Below are 20,378 nucleotides of genomic sequence, written 5' to 3'. Positions count from 1 at the left end.
TTGTCTTTTAGCAAATGCTTATTTCTTTACTGTTGAACACACAAGTTGTGTTAATACACACATGTGCAGAAATGTCCTTCTTCCAGACAGAGGAAGTCAGCTAGTAACTGAGCTCTTCACACTTCCCGATGTCCCTAGCAGCTAGTGTGTGCCCGTGAGAGTAAATTCTGGCTCAGAGGTGTAAGCAGAAGCCTGTGAGCCTTCGCAGATATTTTCTTAGAAGAAAGGGCATATGCTGTTTAACCCTCCCTCTTTGCTGAAATGGGAGGGTTGAAAACTCCATCACATATTGGCTGAAGTGTTCCCAATATAAATTGTGTTTGAGCAGCTATCTCTACCATGAGGTCTATATCACACACTGAGGACAGAGACACTGTCAGTCAGAAAAGGTGGGACACCAGCCGCCTTGCAGTGCAGCCCTCCCAGACCGTGCTCTTGTCTGCAGGACTTCTTTACCTGAGAAAGAAGTGAGTCTCTAGCCTGTCTAAGCTACTGTTATTTTCACCAGTTTTTTTAACTTATCGCTGAACATACATTCACTATGATTATAGGTAGGATTAAATGACATTTATATTCAGAAATTTACATGATTTTCCCAGTTCATGCTAAAATTAGGGCAGAATGTTTGCTTAGAAACAGATATTAATCAATTAAATGTATTTGTATATGGATTGAAAAGAAGTGTGAAATGGAATTTTGGCCTTTAAGAGATTTTCTTTAAGGTGAAAAAGCACTGAAAAATGTGCATGCGTGCACACACACACACACACATACACACGCTCACACGCAAAACAATAGAAAGCATCCCATTGTGTAGCACTTCAATCCAATAGAACCAGTGGAGCAAAGAGCAAAAGATTAGCACAGGAAATGAAATCCTCAGCCCTTCAGAGGAAACAGCTGAAAAAGACTGAAAGAGACCAGGGAGTTTGGGCAGAGAACTAGATTTTGAAGATTAGAAGGAAAGATTAGATAGGTGACAAAAAGAGGAAATGGGATACAGTGAATATATTGTCAACAGAATGAAGGGATTTTAGATGTTTATCTTAGTATGACATGTTTTCCGCTGACGTCCTGGTGAAGGATCTTTTGCTAATGCTCATTTCCTTCAGCTGCTCTTGATGGAGTGTCACACCGCCATGATAGACCGTGTAGTTCCCCTGGCTGTATTTCCAGGAAAACTTTGCAACTGGTGCCTGGATTCTTTCTATGAACAAACCTTACTGTTTGCATTTCAACTTGCAATTCTGTGGTCAAAGAAATGAGTGGATGATTGCAGTGTGATGACTGTATCTGCAAAGCAGAAAAGTGAAGCAGGGTGCTTTGTTGGGGGTTGGCGGCATTTCTCATGGAAATTGGAAAGCTGGGGCATTTAAAATGACTCAAGTGAGAGGAACAAAGTAAGATGGAGAAATGTGACAAGCTGGTTTGAGGGGACCAGGTGGAGAAACAGTACTCTGAGGAGAAATATGGGGTTGCTGGTCAATGGAAGAAGTACCATTGAAGTTTTGGCAAGGGTTCTCTGATACCAGTGTCTTAATTACTATAGCTTTATAGTAAGACTTGAAATCTGGCAGTGTGAATTTTCCAACTTTATTCTTTCCTTTTAGTGTTGTGTTCACTAATTCCCAGTTCTTTGCTTTTCCATAAACATGTTTAAGTGTGTTGATACCTTAAAAAAAATGGTTTCTGGATTTTTAGTTGGGACTACATTAAATCTGTAGTTTAGTTGGGAAAAACTGTCATCTTTACCATATTGAATTTTCCCATCCATGAGCATGAAATATTTCCCAGTTTATTTACAACTTCTTTGACTTCATTCATCAGTATTTTGTAGTTTTTCACATGTAAGATCCTTGACATAGATTGTCAGACTTAACCTGAAGTGTTTCAATTTTTGGTGTGATTATAAATTTTATATATATATATGTATTTAAACTTCCAATTTTCATTGCTGGGATATAGAAAAGTGATTGACTTCTTATACATTGACTTTGTATGCTACAATTTTACTGGAATCCTTATCCAGATGTAGTTTTTTCATAGCTTCTTTGGGGGTTCCTGTGTAAAATATCTTGTCATTTGTGAGTAAAGACAATCTGAGTTCTTTACTTTTTTTTTTAATTCACCAATTTTCTTCTTCCTCAGTTGGGCCATCATTGGTACTGTTTCCAGGCCCTTAGAGGATTCAGTGATACCCAGCCACATGCAGAGGGCAGTCTGCTTCTCTCAGCCTGTGTGTGATAGTCACTCAGTCATGTCCAACTCTGCGACACCATGGACTGGGGCCCTCCAGGCTCCTCTGTCCGTGGATGTTCCAGGCTCCTGCCCACTGGAGTGGGTTGCCATTCTCTTCTCCAGGAGATCTTGCTGACCCAGGAATTAAACCAGGGTCTCCCACATTGCAGACAGATTCCTTATCATTTGAGCCACTAGGTCAGCCTACTGATTCTAATGCTCATGTCATTCCAGAAATACCCTCACAGACACACCCAGATGTTTGGCCAATATCCAGGTACACCATGGCCTGGTCAAGTTGACAGCACATATGATTAAAATGACAGTGTGTCTCTGATGTTTTATGATCTGAAATGGTTGGGTTTGTCTTTTACTTTTTTTAGATAAAAAAGTTCATATGAGCCTTATATTACCTGGAGTATCCTAACTATTCATTTCAGTTCAGTTCAGTTGTTCCATCATGTCTGACTCGTTGCAACCCACAGACTGCAGCATGCCAGGTTTCCTTGTCCATCACCAACTCCCAGAGCTTGCTCAGCTCATCTAGTCAGTGATGCCATCCAACCATCTCATCCTCTGTCGTCTCATTCTCCTCCCACATTCAATCTTTCCCAGCATCAGGGTCTTTTCAAATGAGTCAATTCTTTGCATCATGTGGCTAAAGTATTGGAGTTTCAGCTTCAGCCTCAGTCCTTCCAGTGAATATTAAGGACTGATTTCCTTTAGGATGGACTGGATGGATCTCCTTGTGGTCCAAGGGACTCTCAAGAGTCTTCTCCAACACCACAGTTTAAAAGCATCAATTCTACTCTCACATCCATACTTGACTACTGTAAACACCGTAGCTTTGACTAGATGGACCATTGTTGGCAAAATAATGTCGCTACTTTTTAATATGCTGTCTAGGTTGGGCATAGCTTTTCTTCCAAGGAGCAAGTGTCTTTTAATTTCATGGCTGCAGTCACCATCTGCAGTGATTTTGGAGCCTCCCAAAATAAAGGCTCTCACTATTTCCACTGTTTCCCCATCTATTTGCCGTGAGGTGATGGGACCGGATGCCATGATGTTAGTTTTCTGAATGTTGAGTTTTAAGCCAACTTTTTCACTCTCCTCTTTCACTTTCATCAAGAGGCTCTTTAGTTCTTCTTCACTTTCTGCCATAAGGGTGGTGTCATTTGTGTATCTAAGGTTATTGATATTTCTCCCGGCAATCTTGATTCCAGCTTGTGCTTCATCTGGCCTGGCATTTCTCATGATGTACTCTGCATTTAAATTAAATAAGCAGGGTGAGGATATACATCCTTGATGTACTCCTTTCCCAGTTTGGATACAGTCTGTGGTTCCATGTCTGGTTCTAACTGTTGCTTCTTGACCTGCATACAGATTTCTCAGGAGGCAGGTCAGGTGGTCTGGTATTCCCATCTCTTGAAGAATTTTCTACAGTTTGTTGTGATCCATACAGTCAAAGAGTTTGGTGTAGTCAATAAAGCAGAAGTAGATGTTTTTCTGGAATTCTCTTGCTTTTTTGATGATCCAGAGGATATTGGCAATTTGATCTGTGATTCCTCTGCCTTTTCTAAAGCCAGCTTAAACATCTGGAAGTTCATGGTTCATGTACTGTTGAAGTCTGGCTTGGAGAATTTTGACCATTACTTTGCTAGTGTGTGAGATAAGTGCCTGACTTGGAGAATTTTGAGCATTACTTTGCTAGCGTGTGAGATGTGTGCTATTATGCAGTAGTTTGAACATTCTTTGGCATTGCCTTTCTCTGGGATTGGAATGAAAACTGTCCTGTGGGCACTGCTGAGTTTTCCTAATTTGCAGGTGCATTGAGTGCAGCACTTTAACAGCATCATATTTAGGACTTGAAATAGCTCAACTGGAATTCTATCATTCACTAGCTTTGTTCGTAGTAATGCTTCCTAAGGCCCACTTGACTTCACAGTCCAAGATGTGTGGCTTTAGGTGAGTGATCACACCATCATGGTTATCTGGGTCATGAAGATCTTTTTTGTACAGTTCTTTTGTGTATTCTTGCCACCTCTTCTTAATATCTTCTGCTTCTGTTAGGTCGATTGTGCTCATCTTTGCATGAAAAGTTCCCTTGGTATCTCTAATTTTCTTGAAGAGATCTCTAGTCTTTTCCATTCTATTATTTTCCTCTATTTCTTTGCATTGATCACTGAGGAAGGCTTCCTTACCTCTTCTAGCTATTCTTTGAAACTCTGCATTGAAATGGGTATATCTTTCCTTTTCTCCTTTGCCTTTAGCTTCTCTTCTTTTCTCAGCTATATGTAAGGCCTCCTCAGACAGCCATTTTGCTTTTTTGCATTTCTTTTTGTTGAGGATGGTCTTGTTCACTGCCTCTTGTACAATGTCACGAGCCTCCATCCATAATTTTTCAGTCACTCTGTCTATCAGATACAATCTCTTGAATCTGTTTGTCACTTACACTGTATAATCATAAGTGATTTGATTTAGGTCATACCTGAATGATCTAGTGTTTTTCCCTACTTTCTTCAATTTAAGTCTGAATTTGGCAGTGAGGAGTTCATGATCGGAGCCACAGTCAGCTCCTGGTCTTGTTTTTGCTTACTGTATAGAGCTTCTCCATCTTTGGGTGGATGTTTGGGTACTATTGGATTGGGAAGATTCCCTGGAGAAGGAAATGGCAACCCACTCCAGTACTTCTTGCCTTGAAAATCCTATGGACGGAGGAGCTTGGTGCAGGCTACTATCCATGGTGTTGCAAAGAGTCGGGCACAACTGAGCACTTCACTTCACTTGGGTACTATTATAAAATATAAAATCTGGGATGTCAAAGTATTAACGTAAGTATTCTAGTATTTCTTATTCACTTCAGAGTTCAGTGTCAGTATATCTGGTCTAAAGATGCCTATTCTCTACCGATGACCAGGGACATAGGCTGTGTTCAATCTTGTGGTTCCAGTATCTCTTAGGCTCTCTTTGACCTCTGTGTAATATAAGAAGGGGGACAAAAGGCTCGGAAATGGTCCTCATCCCTTCCATTTATGTTCTGCTTATGAAAACTTCTCATGTGACCCTCCTTAAATTAAAAGGGTGCTCTGAAATGTGATTTATGATTGGGTGGTGAAATTCCTGCAATTCCTTGCAGTTTGTAAGGCAGAGTGCAGACTTTCAGTGGACAGTTCTCCACGCTTCCTTAGACCCTGCACTGGCCATTAATGCTGATCTTCAGGAGCCCACCCACCTGGGTACAGGAAGCAGTTGGCACTATGAGAACACAGTCCTTCAGAATTGCCAAGTGCCATGGTGCAGTTAACCCTTTAGTTCTGTGCCCTGTAAATGACTTAATAATAATTCTATCAGAAAGTGTTGTTAAAGCTCTTGGGAATGCTTTCATATTACTAAAATAATATTAAGGAAATCACTCACTCCAGTCTCAGCATCAAATGATATTTTATGTAACAAAGAACCTCTTTGTGCTGTATTTTTCTTTCTTAAATACAGACTTGCAGAATGAATATGAGATAAATGAGGACTGTCGTGTCTGTAACATACTTCCCTTTGTACTTGAACTGGTAGATTTTCTTCCCTCTTTCTCTCACTTCCTCTCTTCCCTGGCATCTCAATTTTCAATTATTCACATATTTTTATTTTAAAATAGCATCTGATCATTATCAACATCAATGATTTTCTTTAAAGAATGTGAGGTACTTTTTCTTTAATTTGTGTGCTTTCATTTGAATGTGAGCTTTTATAAGTGAAGCAATTACAAGCAAGAAAGCCACATGCTGTTTGTTTCCGCTTTATGTGTGTCCATGTCACAGTGTTTCTAAAACTTGAGAGGATATCAGGATCATCTGGAGGGTTTGTTAGAACACAGATTTCTGGATCCCACTGCCAGAGTTTCCTCTTCAGTGAGTCTGGGATGGGACCCATAGATTTCTTTTTCTAGCAAGTTCCCAAGTGATGCTGCTGCTGCTAGCCTAGGGACAGTACTTTAAGTAAAATTATCTTTCTATCAAATAATATCAAAGAAGGAGGGATAAAGTTACTGAATTTATACAGTTTCTTGAAGGTTGGAATATTTGATATGTCCCAGCTTTTGTACTAAAAAAAAAAAATAATACGAATGCCAAAAGACATACAGTGCTTAAGACTCAAGTTAATTTAATTCCATAATCATAAGGTAGAACAGTACCAAATTTGGTACATGGAGACTTCTGTACTTAATTTTGACTGACCCACATAGAACAAATATGATTTATCTGACTTAAAATTGAAAACCCAAATAAGCTAGGTTGGAAAATGCAATTCATTTTTATTATGGGGCCTAAAAGGAGACAAACTGGTTATTAGAATTGTAAGAGTGATTGGGCCAACGCTACAGGTGAGTAAGTTGCTCTGACATTAAGCAAAATAACCAGAAAATTATGCAAATGTTATGAAAAATCAAGCTACAATATTTTCCATAAGCATGAGTGCAGGGTCTGAGCTATACAGATTTAAGAATTTTCTCCTAGACATTTACTTTCTTAAGTAATTCTGAAGACAATTTATTTTTAAGGCTTTCACCTAAGCGAGAAGAAATCTGTTGTACAATAATGAAAAAAGGAAAAGAGCTCTGTTCTCTGGATGTTCAACCGTTCTGTTAAGGATTCATAAGTTATTTGTTTGGAAAATCATATACCCGGGGGCTCTGAATGTGGTCGAGGCGGTGCTGGTGGGAAAGAACCTACCTGCCAATGCAGGAGACATGAGGTGGGTTGAAGCCCTGGGTCAGGAAGGTCGGCTGGAGAAGGGCACAGTATCCCACTCCAGTATTCTTGTGTGGAGAATCCCATGGACAGAGGAGCCTCGCAGGTTATATTCCATGGGGTTGCAAAGAGTTAGATATGACTGAAGTGACTTAGCATGCATGCATAGAAGATTATAAAATTCAATTGTTGTATACTCTAGAGAATAGAGTAGTTTAACCTAACATGAAAAACTGTGGAATGAAAGAATAAGAATTACATTGGGTTGGTTTTTTAAGTATGGAGCCTGCCTAAAGTCAGCATATAGGACTCACTTCAAAAGGTGACCAGTGATGATCAATATGTGATTCTTCAAGGAGATGATCTGGAGTAAAAAGACAATTTACACACCAGCAAGGTAACATTCAAGCAGCCAAGGAGAGTCAGAATATTTCTTTGGACTTTTTTCTTTTCATAAAAAATGAAAAATTTTATGTAATTATTTATCTCAATTATATTTACAAAAGAGGCATTAGCAAGGAAAATGTCTTGATTTGAAGGAAGGAAAGGATACAAAGAAATTCTGCCCTGCCTTTTGCCAGTTTTATTTGGGATCTATTCCATTCTCCCTTGCTTCTTCTTTCATCACCTGATTTAATATTTCAGCAAGGTTATCCCAGGAAGGGTTTTTATGGTTGTTTTCCTTGGCACGACTCTACACTTCCTCTGTGTATTCAGAGTGTTCTGCCTTGAGGAGGTGCATCTCATGCCTAAGCATGGACAGAAACCCAGGGTCCAGTGCCCCTCTGTGCCTCAGAGTCAGTTTTCAGGGAGTCACATTGGCACGCTTGCCAGTGACTGTCATCACACAGCTTCATCACGCAGCGAGGTTGTCCTGGGCCCCCTGCTTCTTTTCTCCTTCCCGATTTTAGTCTTGGGTTTGCCCATTCTGCTGTGACTCTGCCCGGTAATGGCCAGCCTGGGAGCTGACCCCAGCATATCTGATCTCCTGAGATGAAATGCCACATGAATTTCATGTAAAGGTCAAGACAAGGATGGGTTGGAAAAAGACAGTATCTTCTATTAATTTTCCTTCTGTCTTGTTTCTACCTGCTGTTCTGAAGCTGTAATTGGAGTAAACATTAGGCCTTGTGAAAGAAATTTTACAAAGTATGAGTACCTTTTTTATGTATGGAGTGCAAATGTGGAGGATATAGGTGTGTTGCTTCAAGCTGGGGTCCAGCAAGTTCATTCACTCAAGCTTCCTTTGAACAAGTAGCCTACTTCCCACCTCCCATTGCTGTCCACATCTTACTCTGGTAATTTAAAATTCTATAATTCCTCCTTAAAACATTTTAATATTTAGTGACCTTTTAGAGTTCATTAAACTTTATGTTTAATAGAATTCCTTCTTTCCATGTTAGCCACTAAAGTCTGATTCCTATAAATGTGTAAATCCCAATTTTATCTCTCTTCTAAATCTGTGCTAGCTCCATGTTATCCCCAAATTCCTGTGATAAACTTCATGCAGCCACTTGCCTTCTTCTTGATCTTTATCCTTGTCTGACCCCTTAATGGTAGTTCGGTCTTTTCTTTCCCCTCTTCCTGTAGGACTCTCCCCTCAAGAGCTGTAAGTTTCCAGTTTAACAGTCTTCCCTACATCGTCTTTCAAATCTGCCCCACTCTAGGTCTTACTGTGCTTGCTTCTCACTTACTCCCTCACCATTTATAAAGAAGTAGTAATACCAAAATAATAGGGTTTGTGAAAAATACCTAGAAAAGTGATGTTGTTTATAGGAAGGTTTTTTTTTTTTTTTTATCTTTATTCACATTTAAAGTTTTGATAAAATTATAAAATGAATTATTTTTATTCACCTTTGGAGTAAAGTGTGTATGTTCTCCCTAGGGGTATATTTTTTTAAAGAAGGGAAACCATAGTAGGTGGTTGAAAATAGAATAAATCTTTACCAAAAAGAAAATGGCCTGAAATATAGTGGGTATGAACATATTTCTTTCCAGCCCTAAATATGACAAAAGGGAACTCTAGTTTGGAAATTAGGTAAGCTGATGTTTTTTATAATCTTTTTCTCACTAGGAAAAAGAGAAGACTATTTACATGTTAGATTAGATGATATATACTCATATAACTATTTCCAGGAAATAATCAAAATATTTTAACACTGGATTAAGGATGACACAAGATAAAATACCGTGTACAGTGACCAAGAATCACTGTCTCAAAAAATGCTCATTTTAGTAGATGTATCATAATAGTTCTTCAAAGAAAATTTAAGAATTCCAAAAGTACACAGAATATATCAAAGGTCAAAGACAATAATAAATATAAAAATGTGATTTTAAAATTTGTATGCACGTGATTCAGAATGCTTTTGAGTTTAACATTAATTTCTAAGTTGATTATTTGGAAATGATAGCTATCTTGGATCATGTTCTCCAAATAGACCCAAATACAAGTGGTAGCGAGCAAGAGATTTTATTAAGGTAGGGCTTCCCCGAGACAACAAGAAGAGAGAGGGAAACAGGACCATGAAAGAGCAGACGCCAACCTAAGGGGAGCCTTGGCCTGGGAATGTGCTCAACCCGAGACAAGGTGGCTGAGCTGTGGTGCTCCCGTCCCTCCTGAACTCTCGCCCTCTGCTGCATTGCCCCCCAGGCTCTTCCAAGTCTCTATGCAAATGGGCTGAGTGCTCCAGGAGGCCAACGGCAGTCAGGGTCAGTGCTTAAGAGAGGATCACTCAGGCACTGGGAATGGTGTCCAGTCAGGAAAGGGAATTGGCGAGCATCAGAGTGGGCATCAATAAAGTTTCCTACAGGAAGTTTACTAGAATTTCCTGGTAAGCAGGACATGACCCTGGATTTAGTGAACTTTTTCTGTTATTTACAGTTCTCGGTATGAATAGCTGGCTTTTTTATGTGTACTTGCGTTAGGTTGATCAACAGTCAAATAGAAAGGAGTTTACCTCTGATGAACTTAGAGCACACAGTCAAGACCTTAGGAATGATGTGTTCACTGACTCAATGACTATTCGTCTTCTAGGGACAATTCATTAAGCATGTTACTCCTCATTGGACATATACCCAGTCCTTATCCCTACACGTGAACATTGGAAAGAGCTTTGTTGGCTTTTGTCTTGCCAGAAAATGAAAAGTGATCTTAAGAAGGAAGTCTTCTTTGAAAAGAAAATGATATGTTGTATACTTGTCAACTTCAAATATCTCATTTTAGAAGCTACATTAACTCCTTGCGTGTTCAGGATGTCATGTGAGATTAAAAGATCACCAAAACCCCAGGGTTATTCCTTTTCCCACATCCCATACATGCTGATGTTGTGTTTTCCTTCTGTTTGTTTTAAGATATTGTCTATTTTCACTTTTGATTTTCTCTTTGATTAAATTGTTGCTCAAAAGTATGTTGTTTAATTTCCATGAATCACAGATTTAAAAAGGCTTTAGAATATCCTTCATGAAGCCATAAAAGTTTTATTAAATCTTAAAAAAACAGATGTGTGGTTGCCAGAACACTGGGAGAGTCATGGCAAGATAAAAGCAAACTTTTGGACAGAAACATTTGTGATAATGTGTTGGAATGTGTAGCTGAGGGAGAAAACATGAGACTCTGATGTGATATTGTTAATACAGTGTGATTACCAGGGAAAGCAAGGACAAAGACGTTTTTGTATACTTCAGAAAATTTGAAAGTCATCATACATGCCATGACTGTGTGATTGAAAAGAAAAGGAAGTATCTCAGTTACCAACCTGGCTACAGGGTTGAATCACAACATCTGACAATAGGCCAAGCATCTTTAGAACCTCTCCTTGACTTTGTCCAGGCTCTAGGGCATGATAAGGAAATCACTGGTTTAATCTGTAACGATACTGATGCTATTGATAAACTTAGTAGTCTGGAGACTTTTCTCAAACAGTCTTATTATCAGTTCTCTCATTGCTCTGGGGACTCTGATGCAGTTATTTCATATTACATGATATAGGCAATTTGTCCAGCCTTCTACAGAATGTTTTACAAGCTCCAGCCCTGGTGAAGTAGCCTTCTCTATGCGCAGCTGTTGTCTCCATTTAATATCTAGGATAGAGGATCTCAAACTTAAGATTGCTTCTGAATCACCCCAAAGCTTAATTAAAATACAGATTTCTGGGCCCCACCCCAGAGGTTAAGATTCAGTAGGTCTAGGCTAGGGCCTGAGAATTTGCGTTTTGCACATATTCCAAGGTGATGTTGTTGTTGATCCTACTGGTCCAGGAACCACATTTTAAGAACTACCAGTTTAGGGAAATGAAAGAGTTTAGGTCATGGAAGCAGATAAATGGTATGCTCAAATATTCTAGTATGGTAAGATTAAGAGACTAGAAGCAGCTTGAACTACCAGATAAAAAAACTTGGCTGGCTGTTCAGCCATAGGGAAATAGGTGTAGACCAGAGATAACATTTTAGATGATTTAAGGGGAAAATCTGACTGTGTTTAAATTATCTGGACTTTTCAAGTGGAAACAGCTTGTTTGCCTGATTAATCTATATTATTTCCATATTTCTTTTTAAGAGACATTTTATGGAGATTGGATATTATGCTCACCTAAATATCCATAAAGATAGTTTTCTACATTTATGAAACTATTTGCCAATAAATGCTGTTTCTAGTTCATCTGATTAGCCTGAAATTAGGACTTTCGCTGAGAAAGGGCATAATAGAAAAATTTGACAATGCAATATTTATCACTGTAATACAATTTTTAAAAAACCCTGAGTCTTTAGCAAATGCAATATCATTATTTGTCCATAAACATGCCATGAATCCCTCCTTGGGGATACATATCCTGTTAATAGATATGAGCTAGGAAAATAAAACATATTTTCATAAACTTTCATTATACTCCTGAATATATCTTTAGTATATGTATAGATTTTCCTTGTTGATTATAGTCTTTTTCTCAGTTTTTAAAATAATAATCAAATAAGTTTAAAGTAAATCCAGCTACTATCCATTTAAGTCTCTCCAGGTTTTCATTCATCATTTTAAAAAATTGCTAAAATATATTTTCTGATATTATATGCTCTAGATCTCTTTTCTCCCATAGTCTTACATGCATGGGCTTATACATGTGTAATTATAACCATGTATGCTGTTAGAATTAAGTTTTATTAATGTTATATTGTAATAATAGGTTTGGTGCTATGGATATAATTTTATGTTCAGTTGCATTAACTTTCAACCTAAGCAGCTTTTTTATTATTAGATGAATATATGAAAGTTTTTCAGAGAGTTGAAGAAGGAAGTTAGAAGGAGGAAATTTGGCTGTTGCATAATAAGGGGCTGAACTATCTTTCTGGTTATGTACAAAGGAAAAGTTAAGTAGGTATTTGTCAGTATACTTCACATATTGTGACCCAGTTTCACAGCCTCTTTAAACTTCTGTTACATTAAAGACAATTATCATGAGAATCATGATAAAGAATCATTTATCATGATTCTTTTTTTTTGGTACATGAATAAAGACACATGTTCATTTTCTACTTGTATTATTCTGCTAATATTCCTGCTATTTTTTAATACTGAAAAAGATTTCTTTAGTGGAAAAAAAATATAGATCTGGGGGAAAATGAATTCTTTTCCTATCCCGTATTCAGTCTCAGTGATCTTTGGCAATGGATATATTTTTCTCTGAAACTCAGTTTCCTCACCTATGATCTCCTCCAGTACCAAAAGTCTATGGTTACATTACAGTCATTGTTTCCTGTTGGATGTGTCAAAAAAGATGACAGCTTTGCAGTCATTTTTATGCTGGGGAGAGTGCCAAGATATGTAAAGTCATTTACATTTTAATTAAATGCCTTAGAACGTGGAAACAATGGGATAGTGTCTTAGTTATCCACTGCTGCATAGGAAGTGACCACAAACTTAGTGGCCTGAAGCAACTCACATTTATTAATATTATCTCAAAGTTTCAAGTGGGTCAGGGTCTCATCTGCTTAGGGTCTCACAGGCTGCAACGAAAGCATCTACTGGTCTGCGTTTCCATTTGGAGCTAGACTTTCTTTACCAAACTCATTCATATTGTTGCCACAGCTGACAAAGGTCTGTGGTTCTTTGTCACCATAGGACTGAGGCCCTTAGCTCTTAGAGGCCTTCCCTTTCCAGAGACAATCCAGGACCAAGCCAGCACGTGAGCATCTCTATGGCTTCGAGTCTATCGCTGCCAGTCACTTCTGAAGGACTCACCCAGGATGTCTTTGTTTTAATTAAATTTAAGTTATCTGTTCAGAGATTTCATGACGCCTGCAAGATTCCTTCACATTTGCCACATAAGGTAACATAATTGTGGGAGGGAAGAATAGCCTTTGCTGTATTCTGTTGCCTTGAAGCAAGTTGTAGGTCCTGACCACAGTCAATGAGAGAGGTTTCCACAGAGGCACAGAAGTCAGGGGCAGGAGTTCTGGTGGTCAGCTTGGAATTCAGCTTGCTACAGGTGGGCAAAAAGTTGAGATTCGTGATACAGTTATTCAACTGATGAGCAGTAGTCATTTAAGGTCTCCGTTAGTTCTCCTATCTTCAAAGTAGAGGAACATGGTACCGATGCTACAGTGGTGCAGTCAAGACTAACGAGATAATATGTACAAATTATTTACAATTCTTGGCACATTGTCAGTTCTCTATTATTAGTTAAAATTATTATTATTGTTGTCATATTAATTATATTACTTGATTTTGGTTCTTTTTGTCTCATTCAATAATTTTTCAGTTTTATTTGATTGGCTGAAAACTATGTCAATATTTATAATAAAATTCATAAGACATGCTAGTTCACGTGTTCTCAATTTCAAATATTAATTTTATTTTGCATTTAACTGTGACACTGAAAGTAAAACCAACTTCCTTTCCAAGTGGACTCAACGTTTAATGAAATATCTCAAGTACTAGATTTTCATTTTTGTTTGTTTTCTTGTTTGCTTTCTGTGTTTTTCGTCTAGGTGCTTTACTTACACGTTACTGGCTTTTCTCCTGGGGTCCTTTCCCTTTCTCTTGGCATGACAACTATTGCCAGCATAAGAATTTATATAGATGCAGGAGTCCCTGCTAGCTAAGTGGAGATCTCAGTTTAATATCTCAGTAGATTAAACAACAGCCCACTGAGAAAGATATTGATGGCATTGGCATCTCTGTTTGATGCACAAGGATTTAAGAAACAGGCATCTGTAGTAACTGACTTAACGGTACACAGATTACAAATGGTAATTCCAAGAGACAGCTTAAGTGTTCTGCCTTCTAGTTCTATGAAATTTGCACTATATTACACCAAGAATTTTTTAAATAAAGAAATCCAGATGTGTCATCTTTCTCTTTCCTCTGCTGTGGCTGGTATTGGTGACCTGGGCATCTCATTTCCTTGTGTGTTTCCTCCTGAGGCTCCGTTGCAGACTGGGGAGGGAAAGACATCTGAGGCTGGGCAGCAAAGAAAGCAAGAGACCAGGTGAAGGTGGGTGCAGGGAATATTTTTTTGGGAGGTATACTAAACAGATTTTCACTCCCTCAGGATAGAAATCAAGTTAAAGAACACAGAGTCTATTTTATCTGCTTCTCTTTAAATTAAAACACTTCATTGAATGATGCTCAAGTTGCTTTATTTAAACATTGGACATTTTAGGGGGTTGGCAGCCAATAAAACATATTAATGTCTTCTACTTTTGGTAAATTGGGGTTGAACAACTTAATGTATATAACACATGGGGAAGTATACATACCCAGCCATTAATATCTTCCCTGTGTAATATTTATGACTGTAATTGCTGCTCTGATTGTATATTGTGTGAACTTGAAGCACATTAATGTATTGGATGACTAATAGAATTTGGTGACAATGCATAGAAATTGGTATTCTGGAAGAGGGCTGAGTTTTAAATTGTATTCTTTCCTGAGTTTGCAGTGCATTTCATGACTCATCTACCTCACAGTGTATTGGTGGCTGACGAATTGAAGTCTTTTTGCTGAATAATAAACATCAGAGACAGTTTGGTCTTCTCCTAGCTTTTCTGTCTTGGTTTTCTCATCATTCATTCAAAGTATCAAAAATAAATCATTGATTACTGTTAATTGACTTTTATCCATTCTGACTTAGAGAGAAGGCACGTTTGTCAATATGTCACTGTATGTATGAGGGGGGGTGGTGCTAGGAATGTGGTCTCTGAGCTCTGCAGGGGCCATTGTGTGCCTTGGAAATAAAAGGGGTCTGTTAGTTCATTCTTCATTGACTGTTCCAGGTTGATCACAGGCCTTTGGGCACCTCAACCCTCTTTCCTTGTTGGGTGGGCTTAGAGGTGAGACAGAAGGACACATTTTCTTCTTTTACTTTGCTAAATGTCTTTAATGTTACAAAGTGTAACACAAAAGTTGTATAGTGTAGCAATTTTCATCAAAAATCAATGATTGCTTAAATTTACAAGCAGGAACATTTATTCTATGGAGTAAAATCTAATGGTAAGTACACATTAGAATAGGAGATAGTGGCTTTTGTCATTCAATAGTTTATCTTCAATAGATAAGATCTGAGCCTAGGTTAATCACCATTAGTCACACTTTTGCTTTTAATAAGTGTAAATTTTTATTTGCCCATTCTGTGTATAAAGAACTAAGCATTTTAAATTTTTCATGCAACATAGTATAACATATAATGCATAGTTTTATCTGTCATGTTCACCTAAAAAGCCTTATAATAGCAATTCTGTGAATGAGTACATCCACGTTTTCCATTATGGTCCATGGAACAGCATCACAGGAGAGCGGGTTAGAGATGTGGACTCTTAGGTGAACCCAAGTCCTGCTGAACTAGAAATGCTGATGAACGGTGCTCAACCGTCTATGTTTTGCACGTGTTCTAGGTGACTCCAGTGTGGTCTATGAGAACCACTGATGTAGAAAGTATTATCATACTCATTGTATAGATGATACAGTTGATGCTCACTGTAGTCTGATGATTGCACAAATAAATGGCTAGTTCATTTTAGGGCCCTTCCTCAAACCCAGGTATTAAAAATCATGGGGCCTCCCTCTCTTAAAGAAAATAATAAAGAAATAGTGAATTCCATAGACCTGGAAAACAGTCACTCTTAAATGAACTGAGAAAGGGGCCATTTCCTTGCTTTCGCATCATGAAAGTGGGTTGTTAAAACTATTAACACTAGAAAATTAACCTAGAAAGAGTTTTAATGGCGCAAGTAACATTTTTGCAGTCCCTCCATTGTGTTCCTCATTTTCTTTTTAGTGGAGTGCAAATAGGATGTAGTTAAATCCCAGAGGGGTGGCGGTTGCATGTTAATAGAAGTGGGAGGCTGTTTTAATCATGTCTTCCTAGCCCAATGAGTCTGTGGATAGATTTCCACCGGGGCCTTTCGCACACCACATTACCCATGCTCAGAGTGCCCTGTGGTGGTTTTCCTGCATGCACAATTTTACACACGCAGCAGAGAAGTTTCTAAGTTGCTGTGGTATCAAAATGAATGTTAACTACCCCTCTGTGACTTGGGAAATGAGTGTTTGCTCTTGAGCTGGAAGCAGAAAACAGTGGCCATTATCTGTAATAGGACAATCTGTAGAGCGCTGCTTGCGGAGGCCTGTTTCTTTGCGAATTCAATTTGGGCTTTGTGCTTAAAACAAATAAGTGAAGTTTAAGTCTATTGTTTATTCAACTAGGAGAAATTTCCTTGAATAGAAGATGTTAGTGTGCAATTAGGTAAATGTACCATGTATCTGGGTGTGATTTTTATTCTGCATATATATATAACATGATGCTACGTTTATGGGGAAAAAAAGCTTGAAAAACATGTCAGTGTTTTATGAATAATTACAAAGAGAACATACAGGTAACAACTGCTAAGTTTGGAAGTGATTGGTGACTCTCTACGCACTTCTGCGGTGTGTCCAGAGTGACCTGTTTTCTGCTCAGGACTCCTGCCTCTTCGCATTTGTAATTGCTGTTTCCTTTCCCTGGAGCCCTCCCCCCAAAACGCAGAATTAGAAGGCTGGCAGACTCCTTTTCATCCTTATTTGGCTGAAAAGATGCCTTAGCCCTTTGTGGCCCATGTCTGCAATGCACTTTGAAATGTCTCCTTTAGAGTATATCATCAGCTTTGTGCATGAGTGTCTCTTTATATTTTGAGGTGTCATTCCTCAGTATCTAGTCTGTACCTGACACATTGCTGGATTCAATAAATAATGCTTCCTTGAATTAATGACGGGTATTTCCAAATGGATGAAGTCCTCAAACCAGCATCTCCTCTATGCACTGTTGCTTTTGCCCAAACTTCTGAGTCCCAGTGAGGAAGCTGGAATCCCTAGAGCTGTCAATGCCTTCTCTCTTTACTTTAGTCAGTTCTACCTCCTATCATCAGTTTGGTTCAGTTCAGTCCCTTGGTTGTGTCTGACTCTGCGACCCCATGGACAGCAGCACACGAGGCTTCCCTGTCCATCACCAACCCTCAGAGCTTGCTCAAACTCAGGTCCATCGAGTCGGTGATGCCATCCAACCATCTCACCCTCTGTCTTTATTCCTAACACCTTGACCTTCATCTGGTCTCTGTCTCTCAACACTCCACTCAGTTCTTGTCTTTTAGATTAAGTTTCTTCAAGCTTGGTTCCCTTCCTGTTTCTCCTCTTTCAGTAAATGTTTTGGCTGCTGTTGCCATGAAGATGAAGAAACGTGGGCCAGTTGGCCCACCTCCTATCTCCTGAATCCTCTGCATGCCTTTGCCTGGGTGAAGTCTTAATTCCCACATTTGAGAGCTGTCCGTTCCTAACTCTCACCAGGTGACCTTTGATACTGTGGAGGAAGCATCATGCCCGCTACTCTGTCCTGCAAGATCCTTGCTGGTTTTGCTTCCTGTCACACACCAGGGTTTGGGAGGGTCTCCACAGAGTCACGCACAATAACGGGTTAAGGAATTCACTAAAATGGGGGAAAGCAAATTGTGAAGGCCAGTGTGAGTGAAAGCAGAAAAGGCATTGTTTGCTGTGCTCCCTTCCGCTCGTGGAGAGCTGTGCAAGGCCCGGGGTTCTGTTGTACCTGCTGTGGGGTTTGCACCCCAGTGTAGAGTCCATCACATCTTTGACCCTTATTGTCCTGCAATCATGAAATCAACCTTCAGTTCAGCTCAGTTCAGGAAAATAATCAGACCATTTTGCACCAAACATTTGGAGTCGGGGGCGGCTGTTTGAAGGGATTGGCTGGGAATCCCAGGTGCTGGTCCTCATAAAAGCCGGGGCCTATGAGAAATTACCGCCCCTCCTGTGAGGGTGCAGCACCTCCCGCTGGGAGAAGGGGCGCAGAGGAGCCATCCCAGTGGCTCCTTGTCTAACGCCCAGCTTGGATGTCTCTGCTCACTGCACCAGTCTCATCTGGCTGGTGGCAGAGTTCTCTGTGTAACTCGGTGATGTGCATGTCCCAGACTCCATGGCTCAGTGTCCCTCGCCAGACTTTTAGGGTTTCTATCCTTCTACCCAAATCCATTCTGGTCTTCTCGCTCCCTTTTATACGTCCTGTGCCCACGGCGGAATTCTGCATGCCGCCTGTGCACGCACCTTCCTGCACCACCATTGTGGCTTCCCTTGCGCCTTCCCTCACTCACTCGTTTTTTAATTAATTAACAATTTTTTAATTGAAGGATGATTGCTTTATGGAAATTTGCTGTTTGCTGTCAAACCTCAACATGAATCGGCCGTAGGTGTACACAGATCCCCTCTCATCCCTTTCTTCCTTTGCGTCTCCCCCTCCCATCTGCTTCCCACGCACTGTCATCCTTCTCTGAGCAACTAAGAGTCACGAAGACCTCAAGGTTCTGCTCAAACCTCTGGTCCTCTCTTGGCTGGATGTTTGTCCATGAGGGACCTCCAGTTGGGGGAGACCTTTATCTCCTCACTTCTCTTCTCCAGACTCAATGACTCCTCCACAGAATTTTTTTTCTGAGCCTCTAGGGGAAAAGTAATCTTTTCTTTTTAACCCCCCTCCATCATAGCAGTTAACTTTAAAGTTGGCGTTAACACACTCTCCCTTGTCTTATGTGTATATATATTTCTTTACTTTGCAAGTCCATTCAGAGAAGCTGCCGTATCTTATGTGTCTTATATCCTGGAGTAACTTGAATATTATAGACATTCAATAATGTATAATGAATAAATGAAAAGATAGGCCTAAAGGGTGTGTGCAAAAGGCTTGGGGTGCAGGTATGGGAGGCGTACCCATCTCTTTAGCTTGGCCATGTGGGCTGGGTATGCTGCGAGCTGGGGGTGGCACTTCCTCCAACTCCCACCCTAACACCTCACCCCACTCACAAATCCTCCAAACACTCAGAGTGACTCTCAGGATTATATTTCAACAAGGGAACAGGAAAGCCTGACTCATCATGACTTAGGAATGACTTATAGGATAGACTGGGGACCCAAACCATTGTACTTTCAGAATGCATTATGATATATGAAGCTGAGAACTAGTAGGTAGCTGTCTTTTCTTTTCCACTCCCATTCCATTGACAGGCAGTGCCTGTAAGAGGAGAAAAATATCCCAACTGCAGGGAAATTTTCAGGCAAGTCTCAAGATAATATTATTTTTAAAGTGATGTCAATGCTATGAAACAAAAGAAAAAAGATCTGTGTGGATGCTTAACGATCTCACACTTTTGCCTTCCAGGAGACGGAGCTGTTAGATCTCAGCCTTGTCAAAGACGCCAGATGTGGGAAACATGCCAAGGCGCCCAAGGTAGGAAGTGGAGCATGCTATACACACCAGATGCTGCCTTGATTATTTAGCTGTGTCATGGTATCAATTAATTGCCCCAATTAAAAGTTTCTCTGTTGTAGAATGACATAAAATGCAATAAAACAGCCAGTCCTTCCAGAAGCCAGTATGTCCAAACAGTACCATTTTTTATAAAAGATGGAAACAATGAGCAAATATACAATCAGTGGACATAGGACTTGCTTTATGCCCTTGGATCTTTTTTTTTTTTTTGAATAATAATGCAAAAGTTATTGGGTAATTCTAAATACTCAAAATGTGCTTTAAAGTGTTTGAAAAATTCCCTGAGCCTTTTAAGCGTACGTGAACCTACCTTTTAGACAGATAAACAGGATCTTTTAGCTCAAATGTTTTGCAGTTGGAGGCATTTCATCCCTGAAGCCAGAGTGTCAAATCTTTTTGCAAATGTTCCTAGTGAACACTCACAGACATTGGGATCAGTTATATGGAATGTCAACTTACTTGGATTTGAAAAACTTACTGAAGAAACATCTAAAGCAGTGTTTGCAATTTAGTTTTGGAAGATTGTTTTAAAACGTTGAATATAGGACTTGCCTGGTGGTCCGGTGGTTGAGACGCCGTGCTTCCACTGAGGAGGGTG

General features: G+C 39.5%; 1 protein-coding gene across 2 annotated transcripts in view; it reads left to right on the top strand.

Annotated features, from left to right (window-relative positions):
• PLCB1 (phospholipase C beta 1) overlaps positions 1-20,378 on the top strand; it is an 865,816-nt gene that overhangs the window by 259,910 nt on the left and 585,528 nt on the right. For both annotated transcript variants that reach the window (XM_070382002.1, XM_070382003.1), the window contains exon 3: positions 19,670-19,738. In XM_070382002.1, coding sequence (XP_070238103.1) covers positions 19,670-19,738 — 69 coding nt within the window. The remainder of the gene's footprint in view (positions 1-19,669; positions 19,739-20,378) is intronic.

The sequence above is a fragment of the Bos mutus genome, chromosome 13 (assembly GCF_027580195.1).
Source record: "Bos mutus isolate GX-2022 chromosome 13, NWIPB_WYAK_1.1, whole genome shotgun sequence".
Lineage (NCBI taxonomy): Eukaryota > Metazoa > Chordata > Mammalia > Artiodactyla > Bovidae > Bos > Bos mutus.
This window is presented reverse-complemented; position numbering and strand designations above follow the sequence as displayed.